Raw genomic sequence first — 18,463 nt, 5'->3', positions numbered from 1 at the left:
TCTCCGACTGCAAATCATGTTTTTAAAAATGTTAAATTTCCCGTAATGATTTCCGACTGTAAATCATGTTTTTAAAAAGGTTAATTTTCCCGTAATGATTTCCGACTGTAAATCATGTTTTTAAAAAGGTTAATTTTCATTTTGCTCCGTAATGATTTCGGATTGTTTATTTATTTGTTTGTTTGTTTGTTTGTGTGGTGTTATTACGTTGCATGGAACCAGTGGGTTATTCAGCAACGGGACCAACGGCTTCACGTGACTTCCGAACCACGTCGAGAGTGAACTTCTATCACCAGAAAGACACATATCTAACCCCTCAGTGGAATGACCGAGAATCGAACTCGCGGCCACCGAGGTGGCAGGTCAAGACCATACCGATCACGCCACTGAGGCGCTGATTTCGGACTGTAAATCGTGTTTTATAAAAAGGTTAAATTTATTTCTATTAGTGATGATTTCTGATTGTAAATCAGCATTATACCGAGACCACCGGAAGAAAGATCTATTTTCGGTCGCCTTAATTACTATACGTTGCACAGAAAACTCGATTGCGCCGAAGAAACTCCGGCACATTTTTTTACGTGTTTGTTTCCATTTTTAAATCAATTTGAGGCTGAAAATCACTGAAAAAATAAAACTTATTGAAAATAAAATAATACCTGGTACACAACGAACAATTAACTCCGCGTTCCCACCTTTCAATGACAAAGTATTTGTACTCAAAACATTTCTAAAGGTTTTTAAAAAATGACTGAAAAAAATTATTGCATATTATTATTATTATTATTATTATTATTATTATTATTATTATTATTATTATTATTGTACTTAGGAAGCAGACCCTCTCTCAAGCATACTTTATTAAAAGTAATGGCTACTTCAGCAGTGTTACACTTGTAGAGATTCTTCTCTATTTTCCGAATAGCGGCTTTTTCCGTGCTACTTTGATGACTATGGTATCATAGTTTATCTGTAAAATTCAAATATATACACCTACTTTGACCCTGTATTTGACCATGACCTCTATAGGCGCTCTACTAGCCTGTCTAAGTAGCACGGAAAAAGCCGCTATTCGCAAAATAGAGAAAAATCTCTACAAGTGTAACGCTGCTGAAGTAGCCATTACTTTTAATAAAGTATTATTATTATTATTATTATTATTATTATTATTATTATTATTATTACACACAAAAATTGCAATATGCATTGGAAAAGCCTGGTGTAATCATCAGTGGATACAGATAATCACCAAAGTGATTTAGGTGCTCTCTCTCTCTCTCTCTCTCTCTCTCTCTCTCTCTCTCTCTCTCTCTCTCTGTCCAACCTCTCCAACTTCATCTTTTCAATGTCTTGACAGTCCAAATTTCGTAAACCGATCAATAAATATTGGATAAAAATACCTTCAAAACGGAAAACTATTCAACTACTAATACATTTTTCCTTCGTTCCCTAATAATAATAATATTGTTCTTTTTCACGTTAGATGAAATAGATTAATCGGTAAATAATGAATAAAAACATTTTCAAAATACCAAATAAAAATATTTTCAAAATTCAAAACTACTTATTCACAAACAAATACATTTTTAATCGCTTTCTATAATAATATTCGTCTCCTTTTGATAAGATAAATATTGAATAAAAACATTTTCAAAATACCAAATAAATATATCTAAAAAATTCAAAAAACTATTTATTTACAAACAAATACATTTTTCTGTCTCTCCCTAATAATAATAATCAGTCTCTTTCGACTTCTCTGTAAAGTACAAAGAATCAGCGTATACCGTCTCATCACGCGCGCGCAAACCCACATGACGTAAGCGGATTGCAAGAGCTTACGATGACGAGCCAAGATGATGAAAATGAAAATGATGATGATGGGGATAATGATAATGACGAAAATGATGATGATGATGATATGATGATAACGGGACGAATACTATACCACCAACCAAACGAGGGTGATTCATATCGATCATTTCGGGAGAATGATAAAATTGCGCGCATTCTTTCGGTGAAGGGGAGGGAGGGAGGGCGGGGGTGGGGGGGCGGCTAGTGGGGGTTGAGGGGGAGGGAGAGAGACAAAGGGAGAGGGGCGGTGAGTGAGCGAGGTGTACTGTAATCTTTCTTTGTAAAGTTCTGTACCTCGAATTCTTTGGCCGAGTGTGGTCTCCATGTGTGTAGGTTTCACCAAATATAATAATAATAATAATAATAATAATAATAATAATAATAATAATAATAATAATAATAATATAATCTGGCTGAAAAAGAATTGTAATGCTGGTATTACTATCATTATTATCATTATTATCTGAAAAATAGGCACGCGAAAACTTAAATATACACACACAAGCATAGCCTATACATTTTCATATTTTTTTATGTGTGAGTGTGTTAGTGTGTGTGTGTCTGTGTGTGTGTGTGCAAGCGTGCGTACGTGCTTGCGAGCGCACTTGAAGTGTGAAGCACGGGCGCGCTTGTCTGAAGTGCATTTATATACTTATGAAATGCAGAACTACTTTTGTTTTGACACAAAACGTTTCATTATCATTGCGTTCGTAGTTTCTAGTTAGATATTTCATGACTAAATTCGGAATTACTGCTGTTTTTTTTTTTTTTTTTTTACAGAATCGTGCCGAATATTGCAGAATAAATGCAGGAATACTTTTGCTTGACACAAAGCATGAAATCACTGTCTCTGTAGTTTCGTGTCGTAATTTCCAGAATTACTTTTGTTTGACACAAGACATAAAATAAATGCGTTTGTAGTTCCGTGTCACATATTTCAGAATAATTTCAGAATTACTATTGTAATGACATAACATAAAATCAACGTGTTTGTAGTTTTGTGTCAAACATTACAGAATAAACCCAGAATTATTTTTGTTAGAATAAAAAGCATAAAATTAACTTGTATATGACACAACATAAAATCAACGTGTTTGTAGTTTTGTGTCAAATATTACAGCATAAACCCAGAATTACATTCGTTAGACAAAAAGCATAAAATTAACGTGTTTACAGTTTTGTGTCACATATTTCCGAATAAACTCAGAATTACTCTTGCTTGACACGAAGCATAAAATGAACGTGTTTGTGGCAGCGTGTCAAATATAGCAGACCACATTCAGAATTACTTTTGTATAACACAACATAAAGTGTTTGTAGTACCTCGTCACATATTTCAGGACAATCTCAGAATTAACTTTTATTTGACCTGATACAAGATTCGCGTCAAACAACTCGGAATAGAGTAATAAAATAGCAAACCAATTTGTGGTAAACATGAATTTCAATGCAATCAGAATGGCTTCACATTTCGTATCGATGTGGGAAGAGGCGATTATTTTGAAGTCAATTGGCTACAACAGCAAAAATATTTAAGAAATAAATAAATAAAGTGAGTTCCCAAATCACATTCATGAATAATGACGGGATTCAAAACGATTCATGACATGAAATTGAAAGATGAAGGCTTTTTTTTTTTTTAGTATATTAGAAGTAGTGTCAAATTTTCGTCGCTTCTAAAAAAAAAGAAAAGAAAAACAAATTATAATTTACAATCCAGTATCCAAAACTGAAATGTTTTTTAAGGATATCAAGAAATGACGTCACATCATCGTGTCTCAAAATAAATAAATAAATAAATAAATAAATAAACAAAATAACAATAAATTATCCAAAACTGAAACATGAAGGTATTTCTAAAAGGCATATTAAATGTGGTGTCACATTCTATTGTCTCAAAAAAAAAAAAAAAAAAAAAAAAAAAAAAAAACAAAAAAAAAAAAAAAAAAAAATTTAACAATCTATTATCCAAATCTTAGACAAGACATTTTTTTAAAAGAATATTAGAAGTGGTGTCGTATTTTCGTGCGTCTCAAAAATAAGTAAATAAATAAATAAACTAAAATTAAATTAAATTTCGAAAAAAAAAAAAAATTTTGTCACCATCCAAATCAAACATAATTTTTTTTAAAACGATCTCAAAAGTGGTGTCATATTTTCGTTGTGTCTCAAAAAAAAAAAAAATAAATAAATAAATAAATGAATAAAATAAAATAAAATAAAATTTTACAATCCATCATCCAAAACAGAAACATATTTTTTTGAACGATCTCAAAAGTGGTGTCATATTTTCGTCGTGTCTCAAAATTAAAAAATAAAAAAATAAACAAAAACGTAAATAAATAAAGAGAATAAAAAATTAAAAAAATATGCTCTCGAACCCAATCTATTCGACACCGCTGGGCAGCCCCAGTGGGTCGAATATGTCGAGAAAAGATACGTTGTGCAAGAGAGGAGGAGGAGGAGGAGGAGGAGGAGGAGGAGAGGAGGAGGAGGAGGAGGAGGAAGAAGAAGATAGGAGGAGGAGGAGGACGCAAGAAGAGGAAGAACAGAAGAAGAGGAGTAGGATGAGGAACATGAGGATGAAGGAAGAAATACAGACGAGAGAGAGAGAGAGAGAGAGAGAGAGAGAGAGAGAGAGAGAGGGGCCTCTTAAATGGAATACAAGAAGGGGGAGGAGGAGGAGGAGGAGGAATACGTGTCTCATCTAATAAACGCTCGACGCAGACGAACGAAAGATGTATAAGATGTATATTTCGTCATTTTGAGAATATATTCTCGGAAAGAATGGAGAGTGGTGAGAATGGAGAATAATAGGTTTTGTGACTCTTTCCAAGAAGTATTTCCTTCGTGGAGTTGAAGGGAAATTATTCTTAACTCAAAATCATCGTTGGAATTTGGAAGAACATCAATTCCATGTACAAGGAATGATTTCCCGAAAGAGATGATAATAATCTATTTCCTGATTACTCTCTCTGAGAAGTAATTCCTTCGTGGAACTGATGGGAAATTGATCTTAATAATATACCATTTTGAAAGACCTGTTTATGTCATGTGTGGAATTTTGATAGGCTAATTGCATATAGGCTACCAGAATTTTTTCCATAAAAATAAAAATAAATAAGTGTGCAAAAGTTCAAATTATTATTTTGAAAGACCAGTTTACGTCATGTGTGGAATTTTGATAGGCTAATTCCATATACCAGAATTTTTTTCGCAAAAAAAAAAAAAAAAAAAAAATTCGCTAAAAATGAAAATCAATAAGTGTGCAAAAATTCAAATCGTCCCTCACTCATAATATGCGCAATTTTCACTGTCGAATTCCATGTATCATAATTATTTTCTGTAAAATCTATAAAAAATTCCGAATCGGCCCGCAAACAAAATATAAAAAAATCTTTATATGTTGAATTTTAACAATCTAATTGTACATATCAGAAATATCCCCAACCCCCACCATAAACTATAAAGAATTTACAGACTGCAAAAAAATCAGACAGGTCATAAAATAGAATGAAAAATAATGATATGTGTGATCTTAACAACTTAACTCTATGCATTAGATTTGCTTTCGTCCAAAAAAATTCAAATCTGCTTGCAAAAAAATCACACAGGTCATAAAATAGAATAAAAATAATCATATATGGAATTTGAATTAACAAACTCACTCTATATATATATAATAGAGTTTCTGCCCGCCCCCCCAAAAGTGTAAAAATCTATAGCTTGCAAAACCTAAAATAAAAAAAAATTCAAATCGTTCCTAATACAAAATAAAAGAATGAGTAATCTTCTTCTTCCCAAGGGAGCCTCCCTCCCCCAGCTGGTGGAGGGGGTGGGGGGGATGGTGAAAAACTGGAAGGGGGGCGACAGGAAGCCGACTACTTCACTCCAGCGTCCTTTACGGTGTTGATCGAACGGCTTATAAGCTATTACCGAGTGATTTTAGCGCCGCAACAACGCCGCCATCGCGAGCAACCGCGAGCAACTTACAGCAGCTCCAAAGGGGGTGGGGGCGGGGTGGGCCTGGATGTGGAGAAGGGGAACTCATACCACCTTGTTTGCAACATTCCTTACAACAAGATTTTCGAAAGAGCTTGTCGTAATAGCAACGAGCAAGTAAGAGCAACTAGGAGCAACTTGCCTCCAAGGCGGTTCAGGGGGTTGTTGCAGGGTAGTGGGGGGGAACTCTTATAACCTAGTTACAACCTTCATTACAACAAGATTTTCGATAGAGTGCGTTGTAATAGCAATGAGCAAGTAAGAGCAACCAAAGGGGGTGGGGGGTTGTTGTGGGGCCGGTGGACCACTCTTACAACCTTCCTTACAACAAGATTTTCTAAAGAGCTTGTCGTAATAGCAAGAAGCAAGCAAGAGCAACTAAGAGCAAATGCGAGCAACTTGCCTCCAGGGGGGGTCGGGGGGTTGTTGGGGGTTAGGGGGCGCAGCTTAAACAACCTTGCATCAACCTTCTTTACAACAAAATTTCAAAAGAGCTCGTCGTAATAGCAACGAGCAACTAAGAGTAACTTGGCTCCAAGGGGGTCGGGGGTTGTGGTGGGGTAGGGGCCCACTCTTACAACTTTGCTACAACCTTCCTTACAACAAGACTTTCGAAAGTACTTGTCGTAATAGCAAGGAGCACATAAGAGCAACTGAGAGCAACTGTGAGCAACTTGCCTCCAAGGGGGGTGAGGGGTTGTTGCGAGGTAGGGGGGCCACTCTTACAACCTACCTACAACCTTCCTTACGAGAAGAATTTCGAAATATTGCCAGCTAACTACCAAGAGCAACAAGGCGGTAAGCGCAACTGGGAGTTTTAGCTCCAAGCGGGGGGGTACGGTGGGGTGGGGGAACCTTTACAACCACGCAACAACAACAACCGTCCCTTATAACCCTTGACCCTCATTTTTTTTTAAACAGAGGGAGGGTGGGGAAGATGTGTTTAAAAGCTTGGCCATTCTGTTACGATTAATTATCAGATGGCGGAGATCACACACACAGACACACACACACAGCATCCCTTTGAGATGATGATGCTGTTAATGCTGTGGAGGCCTTTAGCTGCTGCTGCACGGCTGCTGCTCTCTTTTCTCACCGAATCAATTCGTTGTACAAAGAAAATGTAACTGCCGTTTGGGCCCACCGTCGAATTTGAATGGAACAACCGTTGCTCGCTGCTGCTCACGGTGTGAAAACCGACGGAGCAGAGAGAGAGAGAGAGGAGAGAGAGAGAGAGGGAGCAAGAGTGAGTGAGAGAGACAGAGAGAGGGAAGGGAGGAGAGGAGAGGAGGAGGACCTCCCGTGACGCCCCAGCATCGACGACGGTGTAAAAGGCAGGGCGAGGGGGGCGTGGCCTGGCGATGACGATGCGCGCGAGCAGCGAGTAAGCCGACGGCCGGGGAGGCGGGGCTTAGGGCATCGTCATCCGTCCGCCGACCAATGGGAGAGACGGTTGGGGGGCGGGGCTAGAGGGCTTCGGGGAGACAGCGGCGGGCGCTGATTGGGCGGCCGGGCCGGCAGCCCCGCCCCTCGGAGAGCGTCTATGGAGTCGGGGTTGTTTTTTTCTATCAGAAAGACTCCGTTCGGTCGCGGGGCTTGGCGTGTGTGTAAGTGCGCTGTGGCCGCCCGATGTTTTCCGTGTGAGTGTGGCTGGCTGCTGGCTGGCTGCCTGGGCTCCTCCGCTCGAGTGGCGTCTATACGTACACACACACACACACACACAAGGGGCAGAGAGAGAGAGAGAGGGAGAGAAAGAGAGCGAGAGAGAGAAAGAGCAAGAGAGATAGCGAGCAAGCCTTGAGCGACCAACACCAACCAGCGCCATCAGGCTAAAAAGAGAGAGAGAGAAGAAGAAAGGAATAAGGAAGGTCTTCTCCCTCGACCACCTCCAGAGAGAGAGAGAGAGAGAAAGGGAGGGAGAGACGCCCCCCTCGACGTGACGACAGTATACCACCACCACCCACCACCACCAGAAGTATCAACAACATCTTCTGCAGCAGCAGGAGCGGCCCGCCGTAGCTGAGAGACACGACGAGAGAGAACGAAAGCCGCCCACAGAAGCAGCTTCAGCAGCCCGTGGGCGCCGTCGCTGTCATCACGCTGGCTGTTCCCCCGCCCGTGGGCGTCGCCGTAGCCTCCACCTCTTCTTCCTCTACCACCTCCTCCTCCTCCTCCACCGCCTCCTCCCTCCATCAACCCCCGAAGGCGCCGCGACACGCCGCTACGACGCACGCCGCCGCCGCCTACCACCTGGACGCCGCCGCCGCCACCGCCGCTGCGGCCGCCGCAGCAGCAGCAGCAGCAGCACAGCAGCTGTCACCGCCCCTCCTCCTCCCCCTCCTCCCCCGTACTACTCCTACTACCACCTCAAGCGCGACCCTGAGGAGGAGAACCTCCTCGTAGGAGGCGGAGGAGGGGGAGGAGGAGGAGGACTAGGGGGGTCGACTGCGACCCCTCCGGGCGGCGACCTGATGACCCTTAGCCCGCGCCACACCACACCCTTCTCCGTTACCGACATCCTCTCGCCCCTGGAGGAGCAACGGCGCGCCCTCGACCTCCTCGACGATCGTCGGATAGACCTCCTCGACTCCGGCAGCTACGGGCGGGCAGCAGCGGCGGCAGCCATGCAGCCCGCGGGTATGCAGCCCGTGGCTTACCCCCCGGCGCCCCCGCCCACCACCTACTGCACCCCTGACGTGTACGACGCCCGCGCCTCGGCGCCCTCGTGGTACCAGACATCGTCTTCGGATCCCCGATTTGCAAGTAAGTCCTTTCAAAGGTTATAGGTCTCAAGTGTAGCTACTTCTGCAGGAGGGTGTTTGGAATAAGTCCTACGGCTTAGGGATTAGGTTTGTTTAGGATAAGTCCTATACGGCTGAGGAGGGATTAGGTTAAGTCCTACTACTATGGAAGGATTTTCTGTTAAAAGTCCCGAGGATTAGGTTAGGTCCTTCTCCCGCAGAAGGAAGTCCAGCAGAAGTCTTAGGAATGAAGGATTTGGGTCCTACCATTGCAGAAGGATGTCTCGCCGCCGGGGATAGAAGAGGGCGTCCCTCGAGAGAATGGAAGACTAAACTAGACGTCATTGCTTATCTTTCTTTAATAACTCGAGATGCGAATTCACATTCCTTCATTTTATGTTCAGTATCGCCTTCATTTTGTTACAGAGGTTTCTGAATAAATACTGAGTAAACGATGATTATTCTTTGCGATATTAGTTTGTTTCGTATCGCTAGTGGTAGGTGAAGAAGACAGAATTTCATATTTTTAATTCTCACGTACTAATCGTTAGCGTCAGTTCAATGCGCAGATAATTGTACGAAAAGAAAGCACCACCATTATGTACACCAACAAAGCAAACATCGTAATATTTACGTTACAAAGCACGCGCATAATTCCGTACATTTCAAGCAAGCACCATTTTATTTGAATAGCAAAGCAGGCATAGCAATTTTGTACATTACATAGCAAAAAGGCGAACATCATAACTTTGTGCACTATGAAACGATGTATCGTAACTTTGTACACCATACACAATATTCATATCTTCGATGTTTACGTATTATCTGCCTAAAAAACAAACTCATTTTAAGGTTTTAGTGAATTCGCTCATTTACTCAAACGAATTCCATCTGGCTAGATTTGCTATATCTTCTTATAATAAGGAGGTGTTTTGCTCGCGAAATATAATTCATAATTGACGTTGACGTTTTTGGTAATTAAGACGATAACAAAGGCAGTATATTATTTATATTTACGTTTAGTTTACGGAAACCATTGACCAAAACCACACGAAGCGATCAGAAGCCTAATTAATATATTCTCACTAATAGTTTTCAATGATCTATTAATGTAAGCGAATGGTTTCAATCTTGTCGAATACACTAAAACAAAAGGTATAACCTATATGTTACATTTATTTTTCAATTTATTTCGTTCAAGGTTGCCAGGATATTAAGATTCGCGTCGGATGTAGAAAAGAAAAACTTTAAACAGATAAGAGCTTCGAATGCTACAGAAGACATTTACCTGTATTTCCGGTCTTCTATTTAGTTTTTTAGGTACCAGAACGATCAGGGACACATTGAAAGACAAGGAAATAAACAGCTCAATGCGTCAAAAGTCGTATATTATCAGAAACGCATTAACGGTTGAAAGAAAAAAAAAAGTTGAAACAGTCCAGAGCGTTGAACGCGACGAAAGATACTATCACTTATTACCCGTAAGGGATGTCCATAAAGTCCCAGTACCATTCCGAGCAATAAATACTTGTAATGGTACTGTGACTTTATGGACAACCTGTATGTGACCTTTTTTATCAATGTGATTCAGTTCTTGGAGACCAAGAATCATAAACCTTTATCTTCAAATCTAATGGATTCTTGGTTAACAGAATGATGCGACAACCAGCTTCATATTTTCCTAGCATTTTAATACATTTTTTATATATATTTATTAATTTACCAATATATATCTTTTTTGGAACCAAGAATTATAAACCTTTATCTTCGAATCTAATGGATTCTTGGTTAGCAGAATGATAAGACAACCAGCTCCATTTTCTCCTAGCATTTTAATACATTTTTTAACATATTTATTAATTTACCAATGCATTTTTTAATCTTTTTTTTAATAAGTTAGGTCTCTTCTTTCAGTATCTCCCGTTACCTTCTCTTACTTCTTTATAATGAGCGCCTTAATATTTTCTGGAAGGTTGAGATCCAAGATAGTGTATCCCTTGGGTGGGTTTGTTCCATATGAATAAGTTCCTTCTAATAATAATAAAATTGATAATAATCTAAAACTAAGGAAAAATAAACATGCGAATACTGGCCCACCCGCACAACCCCCGCCCCAAAACCGCATATGTTTTAATACCGCCCTACGCCCGCAATTCACCAACGGTACCGCGTTTCGCGCCCATCTCCCGTTGCGATAAAATAGACTGAAAAATCACAATATATATATATATATATATATATAGATATATAATATATAATATCTATTATATATATAATTATATAGGATAAGGATTCCTCCGACGGCAATTCAAATTCCTAGCCGTCCGCCTCCCCTTCGATGCGAGCATCGTTGTGTATTTGCGGGGTAACCTCCGATTATACGGCAAACGAGGAATCAACGCGGTTAAAGACTCTGGTTTGTGGGGCGGGTTGGGGGCGAGGGGGGTAGGGGGAGACGGATTTCTGCGGAAATTGGGGTCGTGGGAACATAGGCGTGCGTCGCTTTTTTTTTTTTTTTTTTTTTTTTTTAGCTTTAATTTTTTTTAATTTTAATTTCTTTATTATTCCGGTTCGTCTATTTCATATCTGTTTCGTATTTTTTAATATTTGTCTCGACTGAATAAATAGTTTCCTTAATAGTTTTGCAATATTTCGTTTTTTGTTTGAGCTGTCCTTATGCTGGCCAGCACGGGCTCTTGCTAATAAGAGCAACCAAAATTCATGATTATGGAAATTAAATACATTGCAACACAACACAAAACAGAATTTTGTCTTTAAATACAGAATTCTGAAACTGTATGCAGAATAAATCGTTACTTATTGTAAGTTAATGACTTCAAACTATGTATGATTCATATACACAGAATACACATACACCCATATAATGAAACTTTGAGTACTGCTTTAATACTAATACGTATTGATACTCAGTTGGATGCATAAGCATACATTGCAAATTTGAATTATTAACGCTAAAACCGCTAAATCTCCTCCCACGGATTTATAAATCCCAAGGCACATATAATGAAAACTTGACTCATTAACCGGTAAATCCATTAAATTCTCTTCAACTGATCCAGAAATCCCAAGATACGTGTAATGAAAACTTGACGTAATAGCCTATCGGTTAAATCACCTTTAACTGACCTGTAAATCCCAAGACAAATAAACCCATTGAATTCCTTTAAAGGATTTATAAGACCCAAGTCATATAAGCTTGACACGTTAACCAAAAATATCCGTTAAATCTCGTTTAACGCCTTTATAAACCCCAAGACGTATAATAAAGACACAACTCGTTAACAAATAAATCCGTTAAATCTCCCCCAACGGATTTATAAATCCCAAGAAACGTATAATGAAAACTTGACTCATTAACCATTAAATCCATTAAATCCCCTTCAACTAATTTGTAAATCCCAAGATGTATAAACGAAAGCTAGACTCGTTAACCATAAATTCACTCAATTCCTTTCAAGGATTTATAAATCCCAAGACACATAAACGAAAACTTGACCCGTTAACCATCAAATCTCTTTCAATCCCCTTTATAAATCCCAAGACACTTATAACGAAAACTTGACCCGTTAACCATCAAATCTTTTCAAATCCCAAGACGACACGATTCGTTAAATTTAAAAAAATTAATCCCATAAATCACCACCGACGCCATTTACAAAACTAAACCCCCCAACCCCACGTTGCCCCCTCTCCCCTAAGAGGATTTGTCGCTAATCGCCTAGTTCGTCGTGTAATACCCCCTGCCTCTCTCTCTATCTCTCTCCCTTTCCAAGTTATAAAGCAACAGTACCTTATTCAACGTCAGAGTATCTCCTTCTTCTATTGGCAAGAGAGAGAGAGAGAGAGAGAGAGAGAGAGATGATGGCCGCTAAGCGCATTAAATATCCCTCTTCCATATTTACAGCGGATATTCGCAGCGTCTTGTTTATCATCACAGCGGACAGCGGACAGACTTGCGCTAGATTCATCCGCTCGCTAATCGCCGATTGCGATATAGTGTATAAGTTCTCACCCCGACCAATGGAGCTTATGTATGTATACACTTACATATATGCATAGGAAATCCGATGTGCTTTAATGTATATTCATGCGTAAAGTATCTTCTTGTTAAATCCGGCATTCAGATGTGCTTCATACATTTATTATGTGTATTTTTATGTATGTGAAGTTTATCGTCTGTTAAGTCCCCTCTATTCCAATGCGCTGATGTATGTTTATGTATACTTATAGATGTATAGGAAATCGTTCGTTAAATCTGCCATTCCGATGTGGTTTTATGTATGTTTATGTTATATATATTCTAAATTAGTGGTTAGCGTGTAATATATATATATATATATATATATATATATATATATATAATATATATATATATAGTATATATGTATATGGAATATTAGTTAGATAACTACTCATATAATGAGAGATATTATTACTTAGATTATCTAATAATTATTCAGTTATTGTTATTATTATTCCTTTTTCAGTTTACTTTCCCATAATAATTTCATAAATTTGCATTTATGAAATGATAATGCTTCATGCCAAAAAGGAAAAATTTATTAAAGAATTTATACGTAATTTGAGAACAATTTCTTATGGTGAACTGAATTGGAAATCTAAAATATGGTTAATTTTTGAGATGAAAAATTAAATATTGCAATTTGTGAAATTAAAGTTTCGTTAAGTGTATTAATATCATAAAAAGTAATTTTCATATCGTTTAGAATTAATCTACCTTATCAGTAAACAAAAATAATGACAATTTCATTTGCCAGGAACTTGTTGAAGTAAATTTCCGAAAACTCCAATTAATTCCCGACAGCCGAAAAAATGGTCAATTAAATGTCTGAAACAGCCATGAATTTCCGACAATACCCAGAAAACGCTTTAGTATATTTCTGAAAATGCCATGAATTTCCGAAAATAGCCAAAAAACAGTTTGGTAAATTTCTGAAAATGCCATGAATTTCCGACAATAGCCAGAAAACGCTTTAGTTTACTTCTGAATATGCCATGAATTTCCGACAAATACCCAGAAAATGCTTCAGTATATTTCTGAAAATGCCAGGAATTTCCGATGAATAGCCTGAAAACGCTTTAGTATATTTCTGAAAATGCCATGAATTTCCGAAAAATAGCCAGAAAACCCTTTAGTATAGTTCTGAAAATGCCAGGAATTTCCGACAAATACCCGAAAAACATTTAAGTATATTTCTGAAAATGCTGTGAATTTCCGACAAATACCCAGAATACACTTTAGTATATTTCTGAAAATGCCATGAATTTCAACAAATAGCCAGAAAACGGTTTTGAAAATTTCTGAATATGCAACGAATTTCCGACAAATAGCCAGAAAACACTTAACTATATTTCTGAAAATGCCATGAATTTCAGACAAATAGCCAGAAAACGCTATAGTATATTTCTGAAAATGCCACGAATTTCAGACAAATAGCCAGAAAATAACCAAGTTAACTTCTGATACCGCCTCGAATTTCAGACAAGCAGCCAGAAAATGGTCGGGTAAATTTCTGAAAATATCCGGAAAACAGCTAATTCATTTCTGAAATTGCCGTGAATTCCCGACAAGTTAATTTCTGATACCGCCATGAATTTCAGACAAATGGTCTGAAAATTGTCAAATAAATACCTGAAAACGATCATGAATTTCAGACAAATGGCCAGAAATTGGCCAAGTCTTTTTCTTAGCAAAACAGTGAAGAAGATGCCAAAATATCGGAGGACACTGAAGGAGATACCAGAATATCGGAAGACATTGAAGAAGACATAGGTATCGAAAGACACAGAAGAAAATACCTGAATATCGGAAGACACTGAAGAAGACATAGGTATCGAAAGACACAGAAGAAAATACCTGAATATCGGAAGACATCGAAGAAGACATAGGCATCGTAAGAGACCGAAAAAGACATCAGACATCATCGGAAGACACAGAAGAAGACATAGGCATCGTAAGAGACCGAAAAAGACATCAGACATCATCGGAAGACACAGAAGAAGACATCGCCATCGGAATAAGCCGAGAAACCCCTACCGCCAGACCAACTTAACATCATCATATAGTCTCTCTCTCTCTCTCTCTCTCTCTCTCTCTCTCTCTCTCTCTCTCTCTCTCTCGCGGGGAACTTCACCTAATACATTCCAATCAATCAATTTGCGGCGAAGCTTTCACAGTCCAAAGAAATGAGCCCGATTCTATATGAGCCTTCCATACTATTATATTGGCCAATTGGGATACCTATAGGGAGAGGGGAGGGGGGGAACACCCGCTAAACCACCCTAGCTCCTCTTCTTGTATTGCCGTCTCGTTACTTATAATTGGCAATAAGGGCAGAGGCCTCCGCCGTAGAGAGAGAGAGAGAGAGAGAGAGAGAGAGAGATTTGTATCACGATGCGATGCGACGCGATTTTTTTTTATTATTTTATTTTAATCTAATTTTTGATACATTTACCGGGAAATCATTTTAGCGATAGTCATGTCCTTCGCGAATGTAAATTCCTAACTAAAATAAGTTTGTCTGATAGATGGTTAAAATCGCTAATGGTTCTTTGGGAAAAAAGAAATTGCAATACAGAATTATATTTCTGTATCTTTTATAACCAGAGGATATTTGTAAGATATAATAACATTAAATACTATAGTGTTAATATAGACGCTTTGAAATTGTAATTCTTTACGGGTAAAAAATAAACCTAGGAAGTATTACGTGCTATATCCATGACGAAATACACAATATGTCTCTACTGATGCGTACAGTTCATTTTCAAAAGTAGTACTGCCTTTTACAGACAGACTGCAAATTATTATCTTATTATTATTATTATTATTATTATATTTTATTATTATTATTATTATTATTACGCTTTTATTGGTATTTTATATCATATTTTATATCATTTTTAGATTGATAAAAATAAAATGATCTTATATCACATTTTATATCATAAAATAATTGATATAAAATTATTGGCATTTCTTTAGTATTTTTATAATTTTATTTTTAATCAAATAATTTAAATGATACGTACCTAATTGTATAGCTATATCGTCATGTCTTCATTATTATTATTATTTATTATTATTATTATTATTATTATTATTATTACATTATAAAAGTTACATCCTAACTCTGCTAAATTGAATATCATACAGAGCAACATTGACAAAGCCCTATTATTATTATTATTATTATTATTATTCATTATTATTATTATTATTATTATTATTATACATTTTAAAATTTCACTCCTAAGTGTTCTGCTATATCGAATATCACTCGGAGCGCCATTTGCATTATCTGCAACCTTTATATCTTCCTGTGAATTATTACTTCTGTAAACCATATAAGAGAAATATCAGGGTAAATTGCCCTTTGATATTTTGTATAACTGTTGACAAGTTGCTGGCTGTCTCTGTCACTGCAAATTCATAACTTTCTTTTTTATTTTAATTTTAATATTCTAATGAAGTTACGATGTTCCGTTTATGATAATTCGGAATAAACTTAAAAATTTATGGAGATTTATTATTTAAATAGGTTAGTTCCTCACAATAGTAATTGTTTGGGGGGGGGGGGGGGGAAGAATTATTTTGACTGACATGAGAGTTCATTGGATACGTATTTTTTATTTCCTGCGGTATGCTATAGTACAAGCAATATCAATTGTACTATATATATATATATATCTATATATATATATATATATATATATATATATATATATATATATATATTTATATATCTATATATTATATATATATATATATATATATATATATATATATATATATATATATATATATATATGCATTACAATCTATTTCTATTTGTATATACTACAGGGTGTCCATAAAGTCCCAGTACCATTATAAATATTAATTGCTTAGAATGGTACAGGGACATTGTGGACACCCTGTAATATTTCCACACACACACACATTCCCTCATATATACAGACGAGTGCACAAGCATGTATATGTATGTATGTTTGTATGCATATATGTGTGAGTTTCGAAATGAACATACAAAAAATAATTCTAACCTTTCACACGTCCGAGGAGTCTTCCAATGTCTTTTCTCTCGAACCTGTAGTTTCAATTCTCTCAATTCTCTCATATAGTAAAATGGCAACAGCTTCTTCGTAAGGATTATCTCTCTCTCTCTCTCTCTCTCTCTCTCTCTCTCTCTCTCTCTCTCTCTCTCTCCTTGAATCCTCTCTCACGTGTCTGCAAAGAAATATTATTATTTTGTAGAAATATGATACAATTAATCATCTTGTTTTATTCCCATATTATAAAGTAGTCAATTCACTCATGATTTTTATTTTCTTACAAGTAGTATCTTAAGGCAATGTTGTTACTTCATTCATAAATTTGCTCCCGTCACGCGCCATGTTATTACAGGAATTGCATCAGTAAACAAAATATGTAATTAGTTGTAAAGACCACCAGGTTCTTCTATGTGGAGAATTTCAGCGAGAGAGAGAGAGAGAGAGAGAGAGAGAGAGAGAGAGAGAGAGAGAAACCCTATGTTAAAATGTCTAGTCTGTATTTTTTATATTGCTGACAAAGTATAAGGCTCTAAGCCAATGCCCAGAAAGTTACTGTGTTTTATATATTACCGTCAAAGTATATTACTGACAGAGTATCTATTTGTTTATCATTATGTTCTGCTGAAAGGCATGGTTTCATGACCATACGGGATACGCAAATACTAGTAGTATGAATGACACTTTCTTTGTAAGAAAACCGCATTTATCGAAACACGACTTGAAGAGAATAATGGCGCTGAGTCTGCATGGGGTTTATATATATATATGAGGTCTATTTTGATTTCAAGACGAGGAAAGTTCCGAGAATTGAACTATAAGTTTCTGTCACATGAAAGAACTTTTGAGGAAAGGAGTCTTCAAATTCGAGCGAATTTCATTCCTCTTGGACGTATAAAGAAATATCTTTATAATTGGACAATCTGAATACTCTTTTAGGCTAAAAGTCAAAATGAAGACTTTCAAAGGAAACAAGAAATATACAATAACCCAGCAAACATATCTGCCTTCCATAATGTTATCTATGTAGATAAACCACACGCTATGTGTCGCTACAAAAAAGTGCATAGGTGCTGGCGTCTATATCCTTTCCTATGGACACCTATAGGAAACTGCTTTCCATAATGATATCTAGATCAACTCCCAGATATGGTGTCACTGCTCTGGAAATGTCTCTGAACAGATACAGTACTGATGGAATAACAGTCCCATGGTATGAACTAGAAGCTGACCTGTGATGCCACGGACACAAAAATACAGTCTTACAGTCCGGTATGAGATCTGTATAGACTGTATATAGGATGTTTATACTGAGATTTTCTCTTGTGAAACGTTCCAATAGGAATTTGCAATATATCGAATTTGCAATAGGTCGATAATTTGGTTTCTGTTCAAAACTGGTGCCTTAATATTCTTTTCTGTGTTGTTCATCGAGGTTCAAAATGAACACTATCAGTCTTGTATTGATGGTGAGATCTCCAGACCACAATCAATCTTGTATTGATGGTGAAGTCTTCAGAACGCTATTAGTTGTAGCGATGGTGAGGTCTCCAGACCACAACCAATCTTGTATTGATGGTGAAATCTTCAGATCCCGATCTATTTTGTAGAGAAGATGAGATCTCCAGTACACTATCAATCTTGTAGTAATGGTGAAACATCCAGACCAATCTTGCATCGATGGTGAGAATTTCAGAACACTATCAGTTTTGTAGTGATGGTGAGATCTCCCGAACACAATCAATATTGTGGTGATGGTGAGACTCCCATAA

At 37.4% G+C, this 18,463-nt stretch overlaps 1 protein-coding gene across 1 annotated transcript in view; it reads left to right on the top strand.

The window, feature by feature from the left end:
* The first annotated feature begins 7,196 nt into the window (after window positions 1–7,196).
* The window catches only part of LOC135197305 (thyroid transcription factor 1-like), a 64,443-nt gene continuing 53,176 nt past the window's right edge, over window positions 7,197–18,463 (top strand). The window contains 1 exon segment of the mRNA XM_064224446.1: window positions 7,197–8,619. Within this exon segment, the coding sequence (XP_064080516.1) occupies window positions 8,328–8,619 (292 nt within the window). The 5' untranslated portion in view covers window positions 7,197–8,327.

This window comes from Macrobrachium nipponense, chromosome 18 (genome assembly GCF_015104395.2).
Source record: "Macrobrachium nipponense isolate FS-2020 chromosome 18, ASM1510439v2, whole genome shotgun sequence".
Classification (NCBI taxonomy): Eukaryota; Metazoa; Arthropoda; class Malacostraca; order Decapoda; family Palaemonidae; genus Macrobrachium; species Macrobrachium nipponense.
Note: the sequence above shows the minus strand (reverse complement) of the source record. Positions and strands in the feature narration are given on the sequence as shown.